The sequence below is a fragment of the Tursiops truncatus genome, chromosome 11, assembly GCF_011762595.2.
Source record: "Tursiops truncatus isolate mTurTru1 chromosome 11, mTurTru1.mat.Y, whole genome shotgun sequence".
NCBI lineage: Eukaryota > Metazoa > Chordata > Mammalia > Artiodactyla > Delphinidae > Tursiops > Tursiops truncatus.
The window spans coordinates 97816672-97843566 of NC_047044.1; the positions used below are offsets into that span (position 1 = coordinate 97816672).

Here is a 26895-nt window from a genome sequence, read left to right on the forward strand (position 1 = left end):
AGCCATTGAAAGATCACCTAGAATTTGAATGCTTTCATTTGTGCACTAAATTTAGATTCCAATTTAGCTGCACAAATGACGTTGTTGATATTATATGACATTATCATTATTATTTCCACATCTCCATTGGCAAGGCTTCAAGGTGCCTTCCAGGTAGTATAGTTGCCCTAACTGGACATAGTCCTAGAAAACAAAAATTTTCTTTTGACTTTGTAGAGGTTGTTCAATAAATCCGGAGTGGTTGTTTTAAAAATTTGATGAATATATCTGATCTGCTTTATTTATGGTTCAGACAAGGCATTGAAATGGAAAAAGTGATGCAGGAACTGGGAAAATCACTGACAGATCAAGATGTAAATTCACTGGCTGCTCAGCATTTCGAATCCCAGCAGGTGAGTGAAGTATAATGACTTTTGGATTGCATTTTCCACTTATTTATTTTTGTAAAAGAAGTAGTTAGTCAGTGTACTGTCTCTTTTTAGGACTTGGAAAATAAATGGTCCAATGAATTAAAACAGTCGACTGCCATTCAAAAGCAAGAGTATCAGGAATGGGTGATGAAACTTCATCAAGACCTAAAAAACCCCAAAAACAGCTCTCTCAGGTATTAATCAGGTGTTGTTTTTATCAGATGAAGGTCATTGTCAGTAGTAGTTTGTATTTATTGTAAAACTGGACCTTTTTAGTTGTAGATATTTTTAAGTTGCCGGTGAAAATTCAAGATAATTTATACTTCCTGTAACACCTTTCATTTTATAGACTTTATGTGGGTGATTTGCGGGGTGGGGCGGGTAACTGGCTGTTTTACAGTAGTGATTTCCCTGCTAGAACTTAGCCGTAAATCTTGTGGGTGTGTATACCTAAATACCGCCATCACTGTCTCTTGTTTCCTTAAGTTGGTTTCCTTTCAGCGCAATACACACCGGTCGACTGCACCTTAAATGCCAAGCACTCTTTAAGCAGAAGAGCAAAAAAAAGATAACTGCCCATGTGGAGCTTATATTCTAGAGACACTGACCTGTGAATAAAACAGTACTGTACAGAATGATGTGTGCAGTAACAGAAGCATGTACAAGGTACCAAAACAGTCTAGAGGACTTTCCATAAGTCACAATTTGTGTGGTGCCTTATGGCCTAAATACATTGTGTTTCATGTGTTGCCCTAGAGCTCGCCAGTGCCTGTTCTTTCCTGGCTGTGTACTCACCTTTGAGAATTTCTTCTTTCAAATCCTAAAGTATATCCGATTGGGAATATATTTAGTACAGTATAATAATCCTATTTCCAGCATCTTCTAGTGTATGCTATAAACATTTAGATATTGCCCTTTATTTGTCTAATGTCATTCTCCCCCACCTGTCTTGCCTTGAAGACAAAAACCATGTCTGTTCTTCTGCTGTTGTATACCCAGGTCTTTGTCAAGTGTCTAGCTCTTGACACAGGCATATAAATAAATATTGATGGGATGGGTGTAAACCAGGCAGATGGATGGATTATCATTAAACTATTTACCTGACACAGTCTGTATAATCTCTTATTATAATCTGTCACTTGTGTTGTTGTTTTCCCCAAGCCAACACCTTAGAAATATTTAAACAATGTTTTATAATTAGAAATGGGATAACCTCCTGGACACTAACATATATGTACCCCTCATTTCAAATGAAAATAGTGCTGAACACAATACAAAGGGACAGGTGAGGTGACAGACAGGCTGGGAACACCTGTGTACTATGAGGTCTCAAATTGCTGGCTGCAGTCTGCCAGGGACCATGCTGGATCCTTTACTTTCCAATTGGACTTTTTAAAATGACAATAAAATGGAATGGAATTGAATGGAACAGAACTGAGTAGAATAGACTAGGGAAAAAAATATCAGCCCGTTACTCATGTGTGCGTTGAGCCACAATGTGAAATATGTGCTCTATACTGTGGTCAGAAAAGTAGGAAGTCATCAACCTGTGGACGCTAAGAAAGCCCCTTGCTACAAAAATTATCTCCTGCTTTGCTACTCTAGTTTCAGAAATTCATTCTATAGGATCAATTCCTTTGTGTAAATACTGGCCTCTAGCTGCTGCTGCTTAAAAAACCAACTATTCCTGGGAAAGAGTATTTTTACTGTGACTTGGTTAGTTTGTTTTCCTTTTTGATAGGGATTTCCTTGGGGAGCAGAAACCTGTTTTCAACGTAACTACGTATAGAACTCCTGTATGAGATTGATCCATTTAAAAAATTTATTTATTTGTTTATTTATTTTTTAACATCTTTATTGGAATATAATTGCTTTACAATGGTGTGTTAGTTGCTGCTCTATAACAAAGTGAATCAGCTATACGTATACATATATCCCCATATCTCCTCCCTCTTGCGTCTCCCTCCCACCCTCCCTACCCCACCCCTCTAGGTGGTCACAGAGCACCGAGCTGATCTCCCTGTGCTATGCAGCTGCTTCTCACTGGCTATCTGTTTTACATTTGGTAGTGTATATATGTCCGTTTTTGCCCTTTTGTTTAAAGTCAGGTCTATTGAAGGATAAATTACATAAAGTAAAAGTCACTTGTTTTAGGTTTACATTTTGATGAGTTTTGACAAACTTAATGAGTCATGAAACCATCACTGCAATCAGGACATAGCATTTCCTTTTTATACCTTTGTATTAACCCCCCTTCTCCTTGCCCAGCTTGTGGCAACCTGCTCTGATTTCTGTCCCTGTCATTTTCATTTTTACAGAATGTCATATAAATGGAATCAAACTGTATGTAGCAGTTTGTGTCTTGCTTCCTTCACTTGACATAACGCTTTGGAGACTCATTCATGTGTTGCATTTATGAGTGGTTCTTCCCTTTTTATTGCTCTGTTATTCTTTGTTTATCCATTCACTCAGTGGTGGACATTCAAAGTATTTCGGCAATTATAAATAAAGCGGCTGTAAACATTCACATACTGGTCTTTCTATAGACGTATGTTTATAATTTTCTTATGTAAATACCTAGGAGTGGGGTTGCTGGAAAACATGGGAAGTAAAATCCATGGTGTGCTTAATTTTATAAGAAGCTGGTTCTCCAAAGTGGCTGTACCGTCTTGCACTCCCAGCACCACTGTGGGAGGGTCCCAGGGGCTCCTCACCCTCGTCAGCACCTGGTGTTGATATCTAGCAATTCTAGTAGGTTTTGTAGTGGCGTCTCATTGTGGTTTTACTTTGCATTTCCCCGACGGCTACTAACATTGAACATTTTTTCACGTGCTGATCTTCTATCCATACCTCTTCTTTTTTTTTTTTTTCCATTATTGAGTTGTGAAAGTTCTCTATATATTCTGGATACAGGTCTATCATCAGATATGTGTTTTACAAATATTTTCTCTCACCCTGTGGCTTGTTGTTTCATTTTCTTAATGGTTTCTTTTGAAGAGCAAAGTTTTTCATTTTAATTAAGTGCAATTTATCAACTTTTAAATGGTTTGTTTCTTATCTCAGTTATCATTGCCTAATTCAAGATCACAAAGATTTTCTCCTATGTTTTCTTCTAGAAATTTTATAGTTCAAACTTATACATGTAACTCATGATGTATTGTTTCATATATATTATATGTAAATTTAAATATATCCACTATAAAACAGTAAATAAATACATCCACTATATATATGTTGGTCTGTAACTTTGTTTTTCTTATAATATCTTCATGTGGTTTTGACATCAGGGTAGTGGTGGCATCATAAAATGATTGGTGGTCTGCTGATGAGCCTGTCAAAGGAATTGACGTCTGTGATCATCGATCTGATAACATGTTTTATTTCTAGTACTTCTCCCTGCTGAAATTCCTTATCTGTCCTTGTGTGTTGTTTTACACTAAATCTTTTAGCATATTAGTCATAGTTATTTGAAAGTCCCTTTCTTTTAACCCCAGTATCTGGGTCATCTCAAAGTCTGTTTCTGTTGATTGCTTTCTCTCTTGACAGTGGGTTCTTTATTTATTTATTTTTGCTTGCTTTTTTGGGTCTTTCCCCCTCTCTGTTTCTCTCTCTCTTTTTTAAACTGAATGCTGGCTGTTGTGTGTATTAGAAAAGAAGAGACTGAGGTCAATAGTACTTACGCCCAGAAATGAGCAGGCCGTTAACGTGAAGGTTATGGAAATTTAGTCAGCAGTCGGGCTGTGTTTGGTTTCTGCTCTTCAGTCCACCATAGGCTTCATTTTCTACAGCAGTGCACTGCTGCCACTTTGTGTTGAGAGTGGGGCTTTGGCTTCTAGACTGTTCTCCTCTGTCATCCTGCTCCACCCTCAGCTTTCAGTAGCCTTTGCAGGCCTGTGCCACAGCAGGAGGTCCCCGTGTGTGCTGTTGCTCTGCCCACCCACCAGCAGTAGACTGACGTTGTTGTTACTTGATGCCAGGCTCCTGGTCGGCGGTGGGAGGCGGGTCTCTGTGGTCTTTGTCCAGCTTCAGTCTTAGCCTAAGTCCAGCAGATCTGGGCCTTGGGCTTGGGGCACTCTTAGCGCATCTGCCTGTGCCACCGAGTGGGCTGTCTCTTCTCTTGCCCTGCCCCCAAGGTTTTCTTGGAAGCGCCTGGTGGAGGCCAACAGGAAAGAGTTTGCAAGAGCATGTGCAAAGTCCCCCGGTGCCTGGAGCTCACAGCTGTTCTAAATGGATGTGCAAGCCCATACTTGACCTTCAAGAATTTGTTAAAATTTTAGCTGATTTTTTCTTACCCTCTTACATACATTACAGCAACCTATTTCTACTGTGCCCTGCCCAAACTGAAAACTATCTGTGTGTCCTGTCTCTCCTTCTAAAGCGTGTCACACTTTAGAATTTAGTTTCTTGGTTGCCTTGTTACCTCAAATCTCTGATGAGCTCCAGAAAAGTTATGATCTTATAGGTTATCTGGGCTTTTCTTGCTATTAGCATGGGAACGTCATTGTCTTGTGGCTTTCTGTGTCCTAAGATGAGGATATTTTATTAATATAAATTTATACGAATCTACTTTGGCGTTTAAATTTGCCATATTTACTAATGAAGTCAATCAGTGATGCTAATGAGACTGTTTGGATTTACCCCAAAAATGTAGTCAGGGGAGTGGATGACTGTTCCAGACTTATACCATCTTCAGCTCACCATGAAATTTGAATTGAACAGTTGTACAGTTCTGGTGCCTCCATGGAAACCTTTTCCGGAAGTGCAAGGGCAGAGCAGAGCAAAGAGAGAAGTCCTTTAATGGGAGACTGTTGGTGCTGAAAAAACAGGAAATGGTAAAACAACAAAAAAAGAGAGGATATAAATACATCAAAACGAACTACATCTTTTTTTATTATTTGACATTTATTTGACATTTTAATTTTTAATTTTCCTTTCTATCACTTCACTTATTTTCTAGTTTCGCCAGCCCTCAGGCTGATATAGGATATATTAAAATGTCATTTTAAACATGTTAATGTTAGTCACTTCATTTAATCATTCTCTTAGGCTACTAAGAAATATTAAATGATGACATACAATCGATATTGTAATGACTAAAAAAATATGCATAACTTACTGAAAGAAATAACCAAAGAAATGAAAGAATAAGTAGGAGTTTTACAACCTGTGTTAATGATCTTACTCGTCCCCATGGATAAAGGATAAATTTAGGAATAAATTAAGTGCTACTTTCTGCTGTTTCATCTCATGTAACTGTAAAGCTTTCTTTCCTTTAGGAAAGGTTTTTGACAAACATACAAAAAAGAAAAAAAAAGCGTATCAATAATTTTTTCAATTTCAGTGAGGAAATTAAAGTTCAACCAAGTCAGCTCAGAGAATCCGCTGAAGCAAATGGAAGGATTTATGAGGAACAGAGAAAGTTAGAAGAAAGTTTTACCATTCACTTAGGTAAGTATATTAACTTTTTGCAGTCACAATTCATTGTAACCTGTGAAACTATTTTTAATGCTGTAAGAGAAAACTCCCTAGCATGTGAGTAGAATATACCCAGGTTCTTTTTATTAAAAATTGTGTTCTGCTCCAAGAAAGCCTATAGTTTATTGGCTGTAAGTTTTCTATTTTAGCTCATGTATTATTTCTCTGCAAATAGAAAGATGCAATGTTAATAGTTATTCAAATAGAAAATTGCAAAAGGCCCATTTTAATTATTCGTAGCACAGATGTATCTGGATTCTTGCCACAGAGATTTGCCTCCTGCCCCGCTGGCTTTCTGCAGCTGTCTAAGTATCTTTCTGGGCTTGTTGCCTACCCCCAGGAGCCCAGCTGAAGACCATGCATAACCTGAGGTTGCTGAGAGCCGATATGCTGGATTTCTGTAAGCACAAGAGGAGCCACCGAAGCGGCGTGAAGCTGCACCGACTCCAGACGGCGCTGTCGCTTTACTCCACGTCCCTCTGTGGCCTGGTGTTGCTAGTGGATAACCGCATCAATTCATACAGTGGTATTAAAAGAGGTAAGTTAGCATTATGCATATTTATGCCATTAAAGTTCTCCATTTAATGCCATTCTAAAAAGAAAGGAATTAGTGAAAGACTTAAAAAAAGGCTTGAGTCACCCCAGTATTCAGGTAGACCAAACAGCACACATACCCAGACACTGCCATTTGAGGTTTGTTTCATACTTCAGCAGGCCTAGGGTGCTTCAGGGTATTTCATTTTTCTTAAAATTCTATCACATTGTAGATAATACTCTTACAGGATCCTTGTTTCAAGGTATAACAAAAAGAATAATCAAGATATAAATGTATTTTTCAAAAAGGAGCAGATCCTGACTCAGTGAATTTTAGTTCATCCATTTGTCCTTTTTTTCTTTCTTTTTTAAAATAACCTGTTTCTTAAATATGCTAGGTAAAATTCTACTTTCCCTCTTAGTACAATTTTTTATGATTATTTTAAAAATTTTAATATATAAAGTATATTCAGATGTATAACTGTTTTTAAAAGAAGCTTGAATAGAGTTTATTTTCTATGATAAATAAAAGAACCTTATATTTCTTAGCACTTTTGGGGACTGGATTATGATCAAAGTATATATTATTTAAAGAAGGTTTGGACTTATATTAAAATTTCCTTGCCTATTAATTGTTTACTCTTCTGGGCAATTGAGAGATGAAGTTTCTGATCAAAACCAAATTGTTGTCCCCTAACTTAGTAAGACATAATTATTGAAAGGACAAGTATGAGAAGTCGTCCTTGTGAATGCTGTATTCTCTTGCTGCTAGACCTCATTGTCTGTAAGTAAATACTAAATACTTGATACTTCACCTTTAGAAGTTCGTAACTGTGTTGGGTCCCTTAGATTTCGCCACAGTTTGCCAAGAATGCACTGACTTCCATTTTCCCCGAATTGAGGAGCAGCTGGAGGTTGTCCAGCAGGTGGTACTTTACGCCAGAACCCAGCGCAGGAGCAAGCTGAAAGAATCTCACGGTCAGTGAAACTCAGACTTTTTTAAATTTCACTTTCAGGATGTTCTGTCGCTAAGCACTCTTCTAGCATATGGGCCATCTGAAGCAGAGAAAGTTGTATCGGTGGGAAGATGCAAGAAAGAAATTAAGAACAAAATTCAGGGTCTTTAGAAGCTTGAATTCTGTTCTTAATTTCCTTGTTTGTGTGATTTTGTTCAAGATCCTTAGAAAAACTGTTTTTAAAATTCAATTCACTAGTTATACTTGAAGTAGGCACTCAGTGGAAAGTTGGTGATCTTTTGATCCAAGTTCTGTATCTCTAAAATGGATATAATTAGTACTATAAAGGACATTGAAATCATAGAGTAAATAGCCCCAAATATACACTTTTTATATGTTCCATCTTTGATCCACTTAGGTAGCACGAAGTCAGTTACAAGAATTGGTTTTGGTTGTTCTTTTAAAAAATTACTACATTTAGAATTATGTCCTGCTTTTTCTATATTTATCCACAATCTGAACATCCTTCTAGGAAATTTACTGGAAGATGATTTTAAAGCTATGGAAGAAGTTCATGGCATTTTTCTTCGGAAGATTTCTATTTATTTATGCATAAGGAGACCTTAGGGAAGACATAAAAGAAAACACTCTGACTCAAATTATGGAGTAGTTCTGCTATCTTTAATTGAAAAATGAAAGTTTAAAGAGCAGTCTTTTTAAACATTAAATTGGCGCCATAAGTCTGTGTAGTTGGGAGCTGAACATAAGGGTGCGCTCATTTGAAAATATAGGGGGGCCTCCCTGGTGGCGCAGTGGTTGGGAGTCCGCCTGCCGATGCAGGGGACATGGGTTCGAGCCCTGGTCTGGGAGGATCCCACATGCCGGGGAGCGGCTGGGCCCGTGAGCCATGGCTGCTGAGCCTGCGCGTCCGGAGCCTGTGCTCCGCAACGGGAGAGGCCACAACAGTGAGAGGTCCGCGCACTGCGGTGAAGAATGGCCCCCGCTCGCCGCAACTAGAGAAAGCCCTCGCACAGAAACGAAGACCCAACACAGCCAAAAATAAATAAATAAATAAATGTTAAAAAAAAAAAAAAAAAATATATATATATACACACACACACACATAGGGTGTGTTTTTCTTATTTTCTGACATTTCATATTATGTCACAGGCATAAAGTTATAATACATGCTCCCATCTGGCTTGAGTGCATACTCAGTGTTTTATTATTTCTTATGGAAACTTGATGTCTTGCGCAGGAAATGAAATACGGCAGGGTTTTAAACGGTTGCTGGTCAGACCTTTAAATCTACCTCTGGTACTTTGGATGTCTGTCTTGTTTGTTTGTTTTGCAACTGCAGTGTTTCAAAGAAACCCTTATATACTTTGGGTTCACATGTTTTGTATTTTTTAGTAAACAGAGAGAGAGACTGCTGTATCTTTGCTTGGTGTCTTTGTTCTCTAGCCCATGAGGAATTCCTCCCATTCTCTTGATGCTAGAATTCTAGAATGCAGCTCTCTAGGCTCAACTAGAGAGCTGTGATTAGCAGTCACGGTAGTTTTCGTGTTCATTCAGTAGATGTAAAAAAAAAAGCGTTTTATTTATATTTTAATCATTTCTAAGATAGGTAAAACAATCTGAAGATTCACAATTCAAACCGTACAGAAGAGCATACAGTGAAAAGTCTTTGTATCTCTGTCCACCAGCCGTCCAGTTTCCTGCTCCAGAGGCAGCCAGTGCTGTGTCACATGTACCTTCTGGACGTGTTTATGTGTGTGTGTGTGAACAGGTGTATGTATGTATTTTGCCTTTTCACACAAATGGCAACTTTCTCTGCACACTTCTCTGTCCTCTGCTTTTTTTCACTGAATAGTTTGTCTTGGACATCATTTCATATCTGGACAGAAAGAGCATCCTTAGAGCTTTTCACTGCTGGATAGTGTTCCACTGCAGGATATCCCATTAGTGCTCAGTTCCCTATTGATAGACATTTTATCTGTTCCCAAGTTTTGCTCTTATAAGTGATAGTGCATGAATAACCTTATACGTATATTGTCATGCGTGACTGAGCGTATCTATGGAATAGATTTGTAAAGAGAAATTCCTGAGCTAAAGAGCACATACGTTTGTAATTTTGATAGTGTCAGCAACTGCTCTCCATAGCGGCCCCACCGGTTTGTATTTCCACTCCGGGTAACATGGCTTTGTAGTGGTGACGTCTGTCACATACAACAGAGCCAGGCTGAGTCTTAGGAAATCAGTGTGGAAGTGTATCCCAGCGAAGGGCCTTTCAGAAAATTACAGTCTGTCCTCTTACTCTTCTGCCATCTCCTTCCTCCATCTCATTCAAACTAGCAAGGATGTGATCAGACACATTCAACTATTATTCTTAGTAGTAACTAAAAGCATGAAGATTGAGATCATGACAGGTGTGGGAGAAGGCGGAGGACGCAAAGTTTATGAGAGGAAGTTTCTAAACCACATACGGTTAAGGCAACGTGTGTACATCATGGTAGTATTTTGTTCTTGTTCAAGCAACTATTTTGTGGTTTAAGTGAGTCAGTGAAACAAGTAGGTTTATAAAAGACTACTTTCTTAGAGGAACCCGCGTGTTGTTATAGAAGAGTTTTGCGAAAATACTTTCTCCATCTTTTCCTTTTCTGAGCATGCCCACGTGTTTGTTCTACACGTTTACATCCTGATACGCAAGTACTGTCTATTCTAAGACATTCTGTTGTTTTTCTCACTGTGCCTGTTATATCAGCATCTTTATATTTCTGTGGTTCATGATAAGCCAAAAGCAATTTGATTTTTTGTACATGTTTTATATACATTAAAAACTTTAGCCGTCTTCTTAGTATTATAAGGTATTACCATTGAAACACGGAAAGGGAGATGGACTAGAAACTGTTCTTTCTTGTTTACTTAGTAGGGATTCTGTCTGTTCATATTCCACGTGAACAAAACGAGAGTCTTCATTTATTGTTTCTGTTTTCTGCGCTGTGAGCAGACATTTATTCGAAGCCTATCGATTACATGGGTCTGTATGAGAATCAGACTGTTGCATTACATGTGGATTCTGGCAACACAGAGCCTTCTCTCTATGCCTCTCTCTCCCTCTGCCTGTTTATAAAATATATGCATTTACAAGGTATGATGTTGTAAATCAGTTACTCAGAGTAGTCAGTGGGTAAAAATATTAGGTTACTTTTATTCAGAACTCGTTTGAAACCATAAGGCTCCCTTGGTATTTTCAGTTTACTCATTTGAAGTTCTGACTGTTTTCAAGTGATTTTCTGATGTTGAAGGCCATTTCAATATAGTTTCATATTTAATTTGAATAAATATACAGCCTCTTAAAGATAGCTACTTAGAATGCTAATATTCATCCTGCAGTTTTCAGTTCTCATAGAATTCTTATAAAATTCAGATGTATCTTCTATTAAAAATATATGTACATGTATAAAATAATTTGTGTTCAACCATAATAATGAATGATCAAATGTGATATATCTTATTTTACCAACATTTATCCCTCAAAGTAATATCATGCCTTCTAAAAAGGAAGAAGAACTATTGAATATCTGGAAAAAAAATTCCATTTGAAACAGAATCTCACCTGTCTGTTTGAAAGAAATTGTATACAGTGTTAGATAAGAAGTAACAAATTTCAGGAATGGGCTGAATAGCAGGTGATTCCTGGTACTGCTAACCATTAGCTGATCGTCCTGAACAAGTTATATCAACAGCAGTGACTCAGATTCTAAAAATAAAGCTGGCCACCCCACAACTGTCTAACGGAGTCATTTCATGTGTAGTTAGCTTAGTGCCCTGAACCTCCCAGGTGAAAAATAGGGGATTGGCAAGTCTAAAGTGGTCAAGACCACAGGCTTTGGAATCTGAGTATGTGGGATCGAGACCTGGTTCCACCACTTACCTGTGCCTTCCCCGTTAAGTGAATTAACCTATCTAATCCTCTCTTCTCGTGTATAACGTGAAGAGAACACTAGTCCCTCATAGGGTTGTGGTTAGAGGGGTTTTGTAAGAACTAAATGAGACCATCCATGTAAAGCATGTATCTGACTACCTGGCACCTAGAGATCCTTAGTAAATTTTTGCTGTTGTTGTGCTTGTTTGGGGAATAGTAGTAGTAATGTGTTTTCATATGTTATTGTGTTCTTTCCCGTTGCATAACTACCTTATGAATAGATTCTGGAAACCGAAATGGAGGAAGTGATGATAAGACTAAGAATGCAGATAGAAACTATTTAAACATTCTACCTGGTAAGTATTATTTTACTTTAAACTGCAATTTTCTTAGAATCACATACATTGAAATCATAGATTTGAAACATAAGTGCTTATGGTGTACCTTGTAAAATTTTTGTTGGTCAGTGTATCACTTTAGAACATTGTATCTATCATCTATAAACACACGGTCACAATGTTCTGCAATTAAATCTTTATTCTTATAGTAGCACTGACTTTTCCTGGATCCAAACAAGAAAAATTCCTCAAGCCGTTGCATAAGTCTAATCATTATTTGCTATTTCAAATGTCCTCTTTTATACATTGTTTCTTAGTTTCTTAAATGAACCAAAAAATAATTTTTACTATGAAATAAACAATAGTAAGTAGAGGTGTGAACAGTTGAACATGTGGAAAGAACATGGGTCATCTGATCTAGCATCTTTCTTATTGCCATTGCCCGGTAAATTGTCCTGCTTTATTATTCTGGGATATATTGTTTATCAGCTGGAAATTCACTCTCTTGATCCTCTTCCAGGTTGAATGCACTCTGATGATCCTTAGTAGTGTTTGTATGACAGGGCATAACAGGGAAGGCCTATTTGTAGACGTTATAAGTGTAAAGTCTTTTAAACCAAACGGTAAATGTTGCAGGTTCATACACAACCAAGTTTGTCTCCTCACATGTCCTCCCCTGGATTTTCTGCACATAGGTCGTCACACTCCGTTTATTCCTGGTGCTCCTTTTGTCTCCCGGCCAGTTCGCTTGTGGCCATCAGCTTCCGAATATGCTCCCACCTCAGGTAGCCCACCTTCGCGGATAATGTTAGTGGCAGATTGCATCACCACATGCTGTTTCCTCCACTTTGTGGAACAGGAAACTGTCCTCTGCTCCATCTAAAAATACCTTCATTGAGACAGGATTTATTGTATTTCTCTTCGTAGATCCATAATTTAAATCATCTGTATTTTGTGGCTTTCTTAAAATGTGCCAATCTTATCTCTTCCGGAGGTACCAACGTCTGATTTTTTTTAAACTTAACTCTTTACTGCTGTATTTCTGTTCCTTCTTGCTCCTTTTTGGAAAAAGCCTATAGGTTAGTATCTCATTATTACCAGCAAATCAGAAGACTATGTCCTCATAGTCCTCATAGAAGTCCTCATCAGCAAAGAAGTAGTGACAATTCAGTTAGTTTTGCTGATAGCATCTGAATTTCCATTTGGGTAAAGGACGCTGCATGGCCAGGACTGTACAGGAGGTGAGAAAGATCCAAATCACAAAGTGCCTTTAGATTTTGAAGTTGCAAAGAAAAAGTTTGATTTATGTATCTTTTAACCAGTGGGTTTGCTTTATCATTATCTAAGTATTTGTAGTTTATATCATCTAATTCTCAAAACGATTTTGTAAGGAGAGCAGTCAGGCATTATTTTCCCCATTTAATTCACGAAGTACAGAGGATCTGTAAGTTGAATTGATTTGCCCAAGATCATTCCACCAATAAATGCTAGAGACCAGATCTTTTTAACACCCAGTCTGGTCCCTTTTCTACCATATTATGTTATTTTGATTACTACTACCAGCTCCGAGACCCCCATCTTACTAACGGGTAAAATGAGGCCCAGGACAGGTTATCTGAGGTCGAACGAAGCAGTGCCAGTTTGGGGGTTAGGAGCACCTGACTTGTCCACTAAGTCCTCGGCCTCAGTCCTGGACCGTAGCCCATGTTTAATGCTATGAGTACCACCGTGTGAACCATCAGGAGGAGTTCAAGAGGTGACACGCTTCATTGGATATACTGGGTCTCTGATAAGCAGTCTGCGTCTTTTATTGCCTGCCAGGGAAATTGCTATACTACTCCTTGCCGGACAATTTTTTTTTTTTACTTTTCCTTTGTCTGGTTTGTTTAGATCTGTCACTGGCCTTTCTCTTTTTATTTATTTATTTATTTATTTATTTATTTATTTATTTATTTATTTATTTTGGGCTGCATTGGGTCTTCGTTGCTGCGCGCGGGCTTTCTCTAGTTGTGGCGAGCGCGGGCTATCCTTCGTTGCAGTGCGCGGGCTTCTCATTGCCGTGGCTTCTCTTATTGCAGAGCATGGGCTCTAGGCGCGCGGGCTTCAGTAGTCGTGGCATCAGGGCTCAGTAGTTGTGGCTTGCAGGCTCTAGAGCGCAGGCTCAGTAGTTGTGGCACACGGGCTTAGTTGCTCTGCGGCATGTGGGATCTTCCCGGACCAGAGCTCGAACCCGTGTCCCCTGCATTGGCAGGCGGATTCTTAACCACTGCGCTACCAGGGAAGTCCCTGGCCTTTCTCTTTTACTGTTTATCTAGTTCTTTTATTGTGTAAGTTAAAAAAAAAAAAGACCTTTGCCTGGGGCCTTTCAGTGGCATCCATGGGCACAGCTTATGTACACTAGTAATTGGAAATGGTTAAACATTGTGCCAAAGTATATTCAATACTTAAAAAATACTATATGTTTATAAATAAATATAAGTAAAATCCTAAGGTAAGGACTTTGAAGCCAGGATGAGCAGAATTGGTGAGGACGTGGGTTAGTGATAGAAGAATAGTTCTTAGAAGAGCAGCGTTTTCCTAGAAGGACGTAACAAATTTTCCAGTGAGTCAGGTGTGTTTATAAAAACATATTTTTAATATTTTATTTATATTGACAGAAACTGCAGAATATAAAAGCCAATGGCTAGCATGGCTACATAGAAAATAGAGTGATTGTAGAAAGCCTGGATGTTAAGGTTTGATAAACACTGCACCGGCATTCAGTCCAAAACGTTTGTTTCCCATTCAGTGAACAGATGTTTACTGAGTACCTTCTATGTACCAGGCCCTGTTGTTCCACGTGCCAGAGATAGAACATTAAACAAGAGAGAAAAAAATCCCTACAGTCACGGCATGTAAACAGTGGTCCCTTTAAAATAACCTCATAAACAAATAACAGAAGAATTTCAGTGCTGAGAAGAACATAGAACAATGTGAAAGAGAATAAGTGAGGGGTGAGGGAGTCCTATATCAGTCAGATGGGTCAGTCAAGGAAGACCTCTGGGAAGAGGTGACCTTCACTCTGAGGTGTGCTTGGCGAAAAGCAGTCAGTCAACAAGAATCTTGGGGGAAAGCCTCTCCCGGGGAGCAGCCCTGGATCGGGAACAAGCCCTGTGTGTCTGAAGATCTTAAGGAGAGTCTGTGTGGCTGAGGCAGGAGCAGAGGGTGAGATAAGAGGACAGAGTTTGGACTTTTTCCTGAGTGTCATGTGAGCCACGTTAAATGGGAGAGTGATATAATCTGATTTATACTTAAATCGTTTTAACTGCAAATGTGGATGTTGTTTGTAGGTGGGCAAGAATAGGAGCAGAGGTTAATTAAGAGGCTATTACAGAAACCTAAGTGAAATGATGGTAGCATGAACTAGGGTGATAGCAATAAAAATGGAATGCTCAGATTTGAGATATTTGAGGTATGTGTTGCAGATACACAAAATAGCTGGTGGTGAATTGGATTGGGGAAGAGGCAGTGAGAGAAAGAAAGTAATTAAGGGCAACTCCTGGTTTCTGTCCTGTGCAGCTAACGGGAGGGGGACTGGACCCATAAACCGAGATGGAGAGAAGCAGGTTCAGGGTGCAGGAAAGACAGGTCATCAAGTAGCCTGTTTGTACATGTTAAGTTTGAGTTAAGTATGACGTTTTGAGCATTTCCATCAAAATAGCGATGATGAGTACTCATTTGACCTACTTAGGAGTAAATAAGCTTGGTGGTCTCTTCATACCAATTTAGGAACCTAAGGTAAATTTGGCCTCTTTTTTCATCACCCTTCTTTCCAAGAATGAAGGAGCACTAATTATATTTGCTTCCTGAGTCCAACACAGGTTCTGATAACACCTCTGCTGGTTCAACACATTGCCTGCCCACTACAGTTGTTTATGAAGCCCACTGATGACTTATGTGACTTATGCATTTGAAAGTCATGATTGTATCTGCTGTTCACAGGAGAATTTTACATTACGCGGCATTCTAATCTCTCAGAAATCCATGTTGCTTTCCATCTCTGTGTGGACGACAACGTGAAGTCGGGAAACATCACTGCACGGGACCCTGCCATCATGGGTCTCCGAAACATACTCAAGGTTTGCTGCACCCATGACATCACAACAATAAGTATTCCTCTCCTGCTGGTGCATGATATGTCAGAGGTAAGCAGGTAGGAAAATACCAGCGTTTTCTGAAAATGTTAAAATATTGTATAATGATAATAATCCACTTTACATTTTAAAAGCTCTGTTTAACTAATGAGGCTTTGCATCACCTATCTGCATCTCCTATACGTCATCAATAGAATTGAGTGACATATAACATAAAACAGTGAATAATCCTTAACCAAGTATGTTCAAAAGAATTCTAGCATTATCCTATAGTAGGTAAACTAGAAAGCCAGGCTTCTTTTTAGCTTTGGATAAGGCAGGTGCCCCTAATCCTCCCCCTTCTCGTCTGTTTTTGTCTTAAGTAGCTTTAGATTTACCTCCACACTTGTATTTGGCTTCAGCTAACATTAAAATTAGTAGGCATTAATAGGCAATAGAAAGAGAAGCTAGATGACGGGAAGAAGCCAGCCTCATTTTGACATTGTCTCAAGGATGCTCATAGGATAATACAAGTACTGGCTTCTACGACCGAAATGTGGCGTAATCATTCATTCGTTTTATGATGTACTGAACTTTATTTTACATGTTTAATTTAAAAATCTCTTTCCATGGCTGTTTGCTTTCTCTCCTGCTTTCGTCCCTTACCTACATAAAAACCAGTTAGAAGGGATAAGTTGTAGAAATAATACAGAGACTAAAAATTCAACTTCAGATAGTCTGGAGGAGCAAAGCAGCCTCTAAACAAACGGGTGCAGGCAAGTCCTTCTGGGAGAGCCAGTGGCCAACGTGGTGATGCACCCATGTCAGCAACATGGTGCCTGCTTGTTTTGAGGGGCACTTTTTAAAAAAGCAAGATGGCTAACTGGCAAGCACAGCTTATGAAAGGAAGGAAGTGCAATCATCGATTATTAAAAAGTTGTCTACCAAAATAATAGATGTGTATAAATACTGTATCGTAAAGTGCAGGGTAAGAGATCTCATACTGTACTTTTTAGAGTGACTCAGTCCCCAGTTAGACTCATCACGTTATAGACACCTCATTTTAAAGGCAATACTCTGTATAAACACACACACAAAAATCAATTCCATATAAGACAGGATGATTTCAAATGGTTTCCCACTTACAATTCTTTTGTATTTTTACCAGACACACTATCGTTTCGATTAAAAGAATTCTGGCTCCATCAGATGCAAGCTGCATCAAACTCTTTAATTCCTCAGCCTCAGTCACACCTAACGCGGCCTTAGGAGAGATTGACCAACATGTTTTGTTTTGTTTTATTTTTCCCACTGTAGCTTTATAAAGTTTTAGTCCCATCAGGAATTTTTAGCCATTGTTAGCGTCACTAACTAGTCCATCTATAAAAGAGTCTTTGGGGAGTGACAAAGAAAGTTTGTGATGAATTCCAGCCACACGGAAACATCCGAACGTTCCTGCAGCTGGACTCCTGGTTAACCAGTTTATAAAAATGGTCATATGTAGGTGGGAAACAACCTCAAAAACAGTGTTTCCAAAATTCACTAAGTTCGGATTTACTTCCAGACATCTGATACTATAGCGTGCCCTCTCCCACAGTGTCACAAAGGTTACATGTTTTAAATTGGGACAGCCAGCTGCAGAACATTAAGTCTGTTTCCAGAGTGTCCATTTTAATTCACGAAAGTATATTGAGCCACGATCCTCCCATTGGTCATATTTAAACATCCATTCAGGTCAAGAAGTTTATCCTACAAACTCAGACAACACTGCACAGGATATAGAGGCAGTATTTGTCTTAGCTTTCGTGCAAGGATCCCAAAGCGTTTCGGCTCTTGTTTTCTTCCTGTAACAGACTTGCCAGACTCTCAGTTACCATATTGCAGTGTGTGCAAGGTAATGATGACAGTGTCGGAAACAGTCCATGTCCCAGCGTCGATAAAAACAGCTGTAGAAATGAATTGCAGTTTAAAAAAACAGGAAAAGAAAAAATAATCTATCGGCAAGAAGGAAGACATCCTGCTCTTACCAGTTTTATCTCTGTAGATCTTTGTGATCTGAAGACACTGTCATCCTGGAGTTCAGTCTAACCTGATAGACGGGGAGTGAACGTGCAGGTCACAAATCCTGAGTTCCTGACCTTTCCTCTTGTTTGTGCTGTTAACTTGTTGAATCAGTTGGGACTGAAGGGTTTTAGTTGTTATAATTGTTGTGGTTGATGCAGATGTTGTTCTTAACCTTTTATTAGCATATAATACACATAAAGAAAAGCACACATAAATATACAGCTCACATTTTCGCCACCTGAACACCAACATCACCAACGCCCAGATGATGAAACAGAACGTCACCAGCCAGCACCCCAGCGTTGCCCTGTGCTCCCTTCCCATCGCTTAACCCACATTCCCTCCCTCCACAAGGGTAACCACTGTTTTCACTCTGAAAAGCATAGGTTAGTTAGGTGTGTTTTTGTAATTTACGTGGGTGGAATCCTGTTGTACATACTCCCGTATCTGGCTTCTTTCACTCAGTATTGTGTGTGTGAAATTTATCCATAGTACTGTTTGAGGTTGTAGATTGCTCGTTCTCATCGTTACGTAGCGTTCCATTGCATGACTGGACCACAGTTGTTTAGTCATTCTACTATTTGTGGACATTCGGTTGGTTTCCAGGTATTGATTATTGCGACGAATGTTGCTGTGAACATTCTAGAACGTATGTTTTGGCATTTCTGTTGGATACATACTTAGGGGTGGAATTGGTAGACGGTAGGCCAGGCACCCGTTTAGCTTTGGTAGATCCAGTCAAATAGTTTCCCAAAGCGATTGTTGAATGTAAAAAAAGAGAAAGCCAGACTGCTGTTGCTCACCTTCAGATGATGCTTATGAAACCGATTAACATGAGTGTTTCAGGAACCTCCGAGGCACAAGCTTGAGATAAAGGATAGTCTTGCAGTTTCCCTCAGGGGTGCATAAACCCAGGAAATAATTCTTATATCTACCGTCTAAGACACACCGTGAAGACCTAAAAGTACATACCAGTTAGTCACCTCTGCAGTTCAGCCTTACTCTAATTGGAAGATTCAGGTTGGGTGGTCAAAGTGCGGCCACTGACTTTAGATACAAGATATTGTCTGCGATCATAATTAGAACTGGCATCCTCATTTCAATTTCACAGGTTTAGAATTTACTGTGTGTGTGCCGTGCCCACTTATCATCTAAAGTATAGCCACCGGGCCCAGTTTCCTGCCTCATTTCCAAAGTCTGAAGTGTTTCACATGATCCGTTCAGCTTCTTCAATGGATTTCTTTCCCATGTACTCTCACAGATGTGACGCTAAGATTTAGTCACTTGGCTGTTAGTTAGAACTCATGATCAAAAGCGTTCTGTGCTTACCTGACCCACTGTGTTGTAGACGCCGCCTACTGTATAATATATACTAAGGGTTACTTCCAGAAGAGAGCTCCTTACAGGACTACAGGCCACATCCCACGATGACACCCAGTAAATCATGTCTTCTTGTGACCTTGTTGACTTCTAAAGCTTGCGGTTTAGAGTCCTGAAAGCCATTCTTTTAAGGCACTGCTTTCGATCAGAGAACAAGTGACAGGGGTGCTTGGGATGGAGCCTTTGTGTGGGCAAATGGGGGTTTTAAAAACCACCTGGGTGTGTATTTGTGCAGGTGCCTGCAGCTTTCTAGTTTCCTTTCTGATCCACCTGCTGCTAAGTAGCGCTAAGCGAAGGTAAACAGAATATGCGTGTTCATATCATGTGAAAATTAAATTGTCTGTCACTTCGAAGATATCCTGGGATCCTGCCCGGAGCTGGTATTTTGGTGTGTTCTCTATATAGCACTGATGAAACTTTGCGTTAATTCACATCATTCTGAAGAGTTCGTATTAATTTGGCTCATAGATATTTGCTCTAGACCACGCTATTGACCACACATACCAAAAGCAAGAAAGCAAGCTATTGAGGGATAAAAGGGGATGATCTTTGGAGAAGTGGGGCAGTGAAGGGACTTGATTTTTTCCATCTACTTTTGGTCAAACCACTAGAACTATCCCTGTTCCAACTTGTGCTTCAGTCTTTCATCATCTCCATCACGATCCTGACTTTAACACAGTGGGATCATACGTATTCTGTGTGTTGATGTTGAAGGCTGGCCCTTCGGAAGCTCTGTGCTCACACCGCACAATGGCTGTCCTCGTGTAAGTAGTGCTTAGCCTTGGCCTTAGCCTGAGATGTTTCAAAGGCTAATCGTAGATGACAATAAATTACAGATAAGACAAGCTACTGTCAGATAATGCTTTTTTATATGTAAAAACAAGTGCTTTATTATAATAGGATGAAAAGTAATAATTCCTTGATTCTGATTATTTCCGTGGTGTTTCGAAAAAATGTTATGTTTTAGAGTAGCATTTTAAAGTGATGCAAATACTCAGTTATACTTTAGCATTTATCCCCACATATGATCCTTCAATAAAATGTTTAATGCAAGTGAAGGGTAAGTAAATAAAACACCACTAATGAAAACCAGCAGAAACAACGAAACCTAAAAACAGATGCGCAAAGACTTTTGAGGCACTGGAATTGTGAGACACGGACCATAAAATAGTTGATTACTGTGTTTAAAGAGCTTGAAGACAAGCTTAAAATGTCTTCAAGTAAAAAGATGCTGTGAAAAACGACCTAGCAACTACAAAATTGAGTTTTTAGTTACTGAAAGAAATTTAAAAGACCTAAATAAATAGATACACTATGTTCATTGGTTGGAAGACTCAGTACTGCTATCTGTTCTCTTCAAACTGACCTATAGATTTAAATCCCAGTCAAAATCCTTATAAGGTGATTTTGGAGATAAAGCTAATTCTAAAATTTATATGAAATACACAGGACCTAAAACAGTCAAAACAATTTTGAAAAAGAACAAAGTTGGGGAACTTACAGCAGTTGATTTCAAGGCTTACAAGCTTAGCAAACTACAATAACCAGTGCAGTGTGACACTGGCAAAAGAGTAGACTGTGGCTCAAAGGAACAGAATAAAGAATCCAGAAATAAATCCGTGCATATGTGGTCATTTGGTTTACAGCAGAGATGCCAAGGCAGTTCAGTGTGAGAAAGTGTAATGTTTCCAACCAGTGGTGTTGGAAAAATTGGGTATTTATACAGTAAAACAACAACAACAACAACAAAACAAACCTTGAGCTTTACCTCACAATCATACATAAAAATTAACTTAAAATGGACCATAGACCTAAGCCAAAAAAGCTAATAGTGTAAAACCTCTAGAGGAAAACACGAAAGAAAATCCTGGCATCAGATTAAGCAGAGATTTGTTAAGACACCAAAAAAACATAAAAGAAAAGCTTAATAAATTGTGCTTCATTAAAATTTAAAACCTTTCTCATCAAAAGATACTGTTAAGAAAATGAAAAAATGCAGGTCTCAGACTGTCACATGACCTTGAGTGGTTCACTCTACCTTTCTCAGTGTCCTTTTTAGTTTATAAAAGTTGTTTTTTGTGAGATACAAATTATGTATATTGTAAAGTTCTGTGTAAATGTAGGACATTATTATTGTAGTTTTCAGAGCTATCAGCATTTCCTCTTAGCCGCAGGTAGGTATTTCTTAGTCACCTTGCTCTCTCTGTACATTTTTTTAAACTAGGCAGAAATAAGACAAAAGACAAAAACTTGTCACTCCATGCATATGTGTACTCCCGTAAGGCACCGTGGCTCTCTTATAACAGCCTTGTCAGTTACAAGGAAATATTCTTCCTGAACTTTGAAGCTAAGACGTATTATAAACTTAATTTAAACATCAGGCAATTCTGCTAGTCATTTTTATAAGCGTCCAGAGTCTTGGAAAAGAGGATTCTTTACTTTTTAGCCCTTTTGGCAACTAGACCCCTTTTATTTATCAATCTTAAAAGTATCTTGGACACAAAAAAGTAGTTTCCTGGGAATTCCCTGCAGTTCAGTGGTTAGGACTCTGCACTTTCCTGCTGAGGGCCCGGGTTCGATCCCTGGTCGGGGAAGTAAGATCCCGCATGCCGCGAGGCACAGCCAAAAAGAAAAAGAAAACAAAGTAGTTTCCTCTCAAAGCCTAATTCTAGCTACAGAGAAAGTCACTTTCTTTTTAAATTTCCATGGATAATAAATGGTTCACTCACTCAACCTGTATGCCTGAGCTTCTGTATGCTCAGTGTTGCAGGAGGCATCATCATAAAGGTAATAAAGGTAAATAAAAAGTGGTTCCTGCCCCTAGAGAGCACACACCTTAATAAAGAAGACATAGATCCCATCTCCCTACCTGTTCCTCTACCACCGCCCCCCCCCAAAAAAAAACACAGTAAAATATGATCATGGAGATAAAACAAAAACAAAGTACTCGGGGAGTTCAGAGACACCATTTGTAGCTTGGGAACTGGGAAGTACTTCATGAAGGAGAGGACGGTTAGGGAGGGAAGAGCAGGTTTCAACAGATGGGAAGAATGGGGAGGGCATTCTAGGCAGAAGAAATGGCTTGAGGAAAATGGGAGGAGTGGGTGACAGGCATTGCAGATCATGTTCAGGCAAAGGCGGACAGGCAGGCTGGAGTGAAACCTCACTTTTTTAATTTAAAAGTCATAGAAGCTGAGATAGTTTGGGTCCTAAGGTAATTAGCCTTAAATACTAAAGAAAGTCCTAGATGTTATTCATGTGGCAGCAGGAAGCAATTGCAACTTACTAAACAGGAGTGTAATGTGATCAGAAAGGTATTTCAGATAAATCAACCAAATCAGTTCGAAGGGGAAATTCTGGGGTCCAGGAAACTACATGGGAAGCGATAGCAATAACTAGACCTGAAATCACAGAGACCGTCAGAGATGGGTGAAGGCCTGGGATAGCTCAGTGACACTCAGCCCAGGAGAGGGGCTGGCACGTTTCATGAAGAGTGTGAATAATGCCGGAGAAGCCAATTAGAGCAAGACTGAGAGAAGGTTAGGTAATTATAACCCAAAATATAAAGTAAATATCCATGAGTCCATACTGATATAAACAAATGCTCGAATAAACAAATGAATAGGGGAGAAGAAACAAACCTCCCATGCAGAAAAATTCCAAGTAACTTACGTAGATCCTCCATCCTCAAGGAGGGGGGCACAAAATCCCCACTCTTAAGTGTGGGCTGCCCACAGTTAGTGACTTCTTCCCACAGAGGTCAGAGGGGAGGGTCAGGGCTGGCGACCTTAAAAACACCACCCCAGCCAGGTGTTCCAGGCTTACATCGCTAGTCATAAATCGCATTGATTATCTACCCTTGATATGGTGTGATGAAAATGATACTTCACCTCTGTAGTCTTCCTGCCCAAATCCATAGCTCCTGTCTAATCATGATGCAAACATCAAATTCTAATAGGGGGCGTCCTACAAAATACCTGACCAGCCCTCCTCAAAACTCAGGCTCATCAAAAACAAGGGAAGTCTGAGAAACTCAGGGCAAGAGGAGCCTCGGGCGACGTAATGACTCAGTAGAGTGAAGTGTCCTGGACGTGGTCCTCGAACAGAAAACGCCATTAGGTAAAAGCCGGGGAAATCTGCGTGCACTGTGGCTTTGAGTTAATAATAAGGTGTCAATAGTAGTTCAGGTTTTTTTCTGGTTTTTAAGTAATTTGTTTATAGTACTGCATTTACAAAGAGAATAGTGCACCCAGTAGAAAGAATAAAAATGTATTTGGGGTTTTATTTTTAACTGACTGCAAATAGAAATCCTTTAGTGACATCATGGCAATTTGACAGTTATGATTAAGTTCACTAAAAGTACATGGGGTACTTGGAAGATCAGATTCTAGCTGCTGCTTTCTAACAGCCTCTGATTCATCTGGCTCCTTAAATGATACGGGCTAAAGCCCTTATTTGGTGGGGAAACATTTCCAAAATGAACTTTTAGGTTCTCCTTAATAATTTTCTCCTGACAATTGTTAAAAATAGGACTTTCTGTTTCTGTGTCTGTGTGTGTGTTGGTTATTTCACCGAAGTGTCATCCCCCGAATTCCTATAACTTCACAATAGTGATTTTACAATGTAGAAAAAATTCAGTTGTTGTCGTCTGCTATTGCTTTAGATATACACATCGCTGAAAACCCAAAGTAGATTAGAATTGCTAAAGGATTTTTCTGCCATTGTTTGATGTAGTCTGGTTTCTTTATTCCTTTTTAAAAAATTTTATTGAAGTATAGTTGATTTACAGTGTTGTGTTTAATTTCTGTTATATAGCAAAGTGACTGTTATACATATATTTACATTTTTTTCATATTCTTTCCCATTATGGCTTATCACAGGATATTGAATATGGTTCCCTGTGCTAAACAGTAGGACCTTGTTGTTTATCCATCCTATATGTAATAGTTTGCATCTGCTAATCCCAAACTCCCAATCCTTCCTTCCCCCTCCCCCCTCCCCCTTGGCAACCACAAGTCTGTTCTCTATGTCTGTTAGTCTGTTTTTGTTTTGTAGATAAGTTCATTTGTGTCGTATGTTCCCTTTACTCTTGATAGGTACGTGGACAGCCTCACTTCTAGTGCTCTACTAATATAAGATGTTAACAGGGGAACCTGAGTGTTGGAGTGTATGGCAATTCTTGGTACCATTTTCATAATTTTTCTGTCAACCTAAAACTGTTTCAAAAAATAAATCCTATTTTTTAAAAGCCATCAGGGTGATACCGTTTTGGATCTATTAAATTAGTAAGTATGTTAAATAATCTTTTAAATAATATTTAAGTGTCCAAATGCTGGTGGACAATATGATGAAATTGGATGATGCATACATTGCTGATGGCTAATGTAAATTGATATTACCTTTTAGGGAAAAACTTGAATTTTATTTCACTAATCTATAAGAGTAAGTATCCCAGGAAATTATTCAAAAAACAAGACATCTATAGATGTAGATACACACATGCGTCATATACATAAATATGTCCACTGCAGTGTTATTAACAAAAAGGGGAAATTGAGTTATAAGAGGCCATTTTAAATAAATTATGATGCATTAACTCAAAACAGCAGTTTTTAAATTGTGTTCTGACGATACCCCAGGATGCTAGCCCCTTCTGGGGGTCAGCAAGGCTAAAAATATCTTCATGATAATACTAAGACACTCTGCCTTTTGCATTCTCATTCTTGCATGAGCGTCACTGAGTTCTTCCCGAGGCTGTATGATCACACAGCAGATTGATGCAGAGGCAGATGTGAGAGTCCAGATGTCTTCCGTGAGGCCAGGCATTAATGAGATTTGTAGATATGTAAGGCATTGCCCTTCTTCTCACTCAGATTTTTTTTGTTTTGGAAAATATAGTAACTTTACATTTTTAAAAAATACGTTACATTAACGTATGGTGGGTTTATCGTTTTTAAATGGAATTAAAATTTTCTCAGTTTTAATTTCTAATGCAATAAGTATCAGGAGACATAATCCACATAGACAGAAGCTCAGTGCAGTCCTCAGTGATTTCCAAGAGTGTAAAAAAGATCCTGAAGGATCACCGTAATGAATTAATAAACATATTCTATTGTTACAGTTACAAAGACTTGCAGCATGGGAAAGGAATTCGATAATAGTGAAAAGAAATAGACTTTAAAATGGCACAATCGCTGATCACGACCACAGAAAAGTATAAATGTGTGGGTGGGTTGGTTCGCGGCACGCATGTGCTCACTTGGTCAAGGGTTAGGAAGGAGCGTCCAAAAAAGAGCTCATTGGTCGGTTAGGTGGCTGGAATAGGGCGCTTGTTTGTTTCTGGTACTTTGTGATAACATGTTATACACAGAAAACATTTTTTTTTAATTTAAATTTATTTATTTATTTTTGGCTGCATTGGGTCTTCATTGCTGTGTGCGGGCTTTCTCTAGTTGCAGCGAGCGGAGGCTGCTCTTCGTTGCGGTGCGAGGGCTTCTCACTGAGGTGGCTTCTCGTTGCGGAGCACGGGCTCTAGGCGCACGGGCTTCAGTAGTTGTGACTCGCGGGCTCAGTAGTTGTGGCTCATGAGCTCAAGAGCACAGTCTCGGTAGTTGCGGCGCATGGGCTTAGTTGCTCTGTGGCATGTTGGATCTTCCCAGACCAGGGATAGAATCCGTGTCCCCTGCATTGGCAGGCGGATTCTTAACCACTGCGCCACCAGGGAAGCCCCAAGGAAAACATTTTGATGCATTGCTTATTCAAATATTGTACAATTTAATGGAATTATTCATGCTAACATATTGAGAGAGGTAGATGGAGTTCCTATGTCACATATATTTGTCTTTAGAGTTAATTATGTAGAAAGTTTTAAGAGAATGTTCATTTTTAAAATTATACTGACTAGGCTAATTCAGTTAGTTTGCATTCCACAAGTATAGTCTAACAGCTGGAACAGGTTACATGCCTTAAAACCAGAGGAAATCTAGCTGAAATTAGCTAATGGTTGCCTGTAAGTGGGTGGTCAACATTATAGATAAATTAAGATCTGACCGTATATATATTTTTTTCTTTTTTACAAAGTTCAGTTAAAAACATGATTTGTTTTGTTTCTGTTTTTAGGAAATGACTATACCGTGGTGCTTAAGGAGAGCAGAACTTGTGTTTAAGTGTGTCAAAGGTAAACACAACCTTATATTTAACAACAACGACCTATATTTCTTCCTTGAAAATATTGAAAGTAGAGCAAACCAGGAGGAAGAGTTGTAGCAGTTGCCCCTGTCATCTGGTGCCTCAGTTAAATGGTTGGACAAGCACATATTTCATAGCGGCTTTTTTATCTACCTTTTTCCAATCAAAAAATAAAATCTCCAGCCCTCTTTTTTGGGCCGTGTCACACGGCCTGCAGGATCTCAGTTCCCTGACCAGGGATTGAACCCGGGTCACAGGAGTGAAAGCCTGTAATCCTAACCACTAGGCCACCAGGGAGCTCCCTCCAGACCTCTTGAAATGTGAGAATATTTGGACATTGAGATGGAGCTTACTCTCTGTTACCTTTTATTTTCTTGAAAAGAAAATAGAACCACGTGTTTCATTAATCTTTGATAACCTGTTTTGGCTTCATTGTGTGGAGGCAAAATAGGACTTAAGAAATGACATTACAAGTATTTTGACGGAACTATGTGCAACCTCTCTGGCCTG

General features: G+C 39.1%; 1 protein-coding gene across 5 annotated transcripts in view; it reads left to right on the forward strand.

Annotated features, from left to right (window-relative positions):
* Positions 1-26895, forward strand: part of FERRY3 (FERRY endosomal RAB5 effector complex subunit 3) — a 38279-nt gene that overhangs the window by 8990 nt on the left and 2394 nt on the right. For 2 of the 5 annotated variants that reach the window (XM_019925951.3, XM_019925953.2), the window contains 8 exons: positions 293-392; positions 483-604; positions 5752-5858; positions 6226-6423; positions 7269-7397; positions 11585-11659; positions 15623-15825; positions 26317-26374. In XM_019925951.3, coding sequence (XP_019781510.2) covers positions 293-392; positions 483-604; positions 5752-5858; positions 6226-6423; positions 7269-7397; positions 11585-11659; positions 15623-15825; positions 26317-26374 — 992 coding nt within the window. Of the gene's footprint in view, positions 1-292; positions 393-482; positions 605-922; positions 1077-5751; positions 5859-6225; positions 6424-7268; positions 7398-11584; positions 11660-15622; positions 15826-23155; positions 23285-26316; positions 26375-26895 lie in introns of those variants that run through there. The other 3 variants (XM_073789137.1, XM_033867167.2, XM_033867166.2) reach the window with 3 other exon arrangements.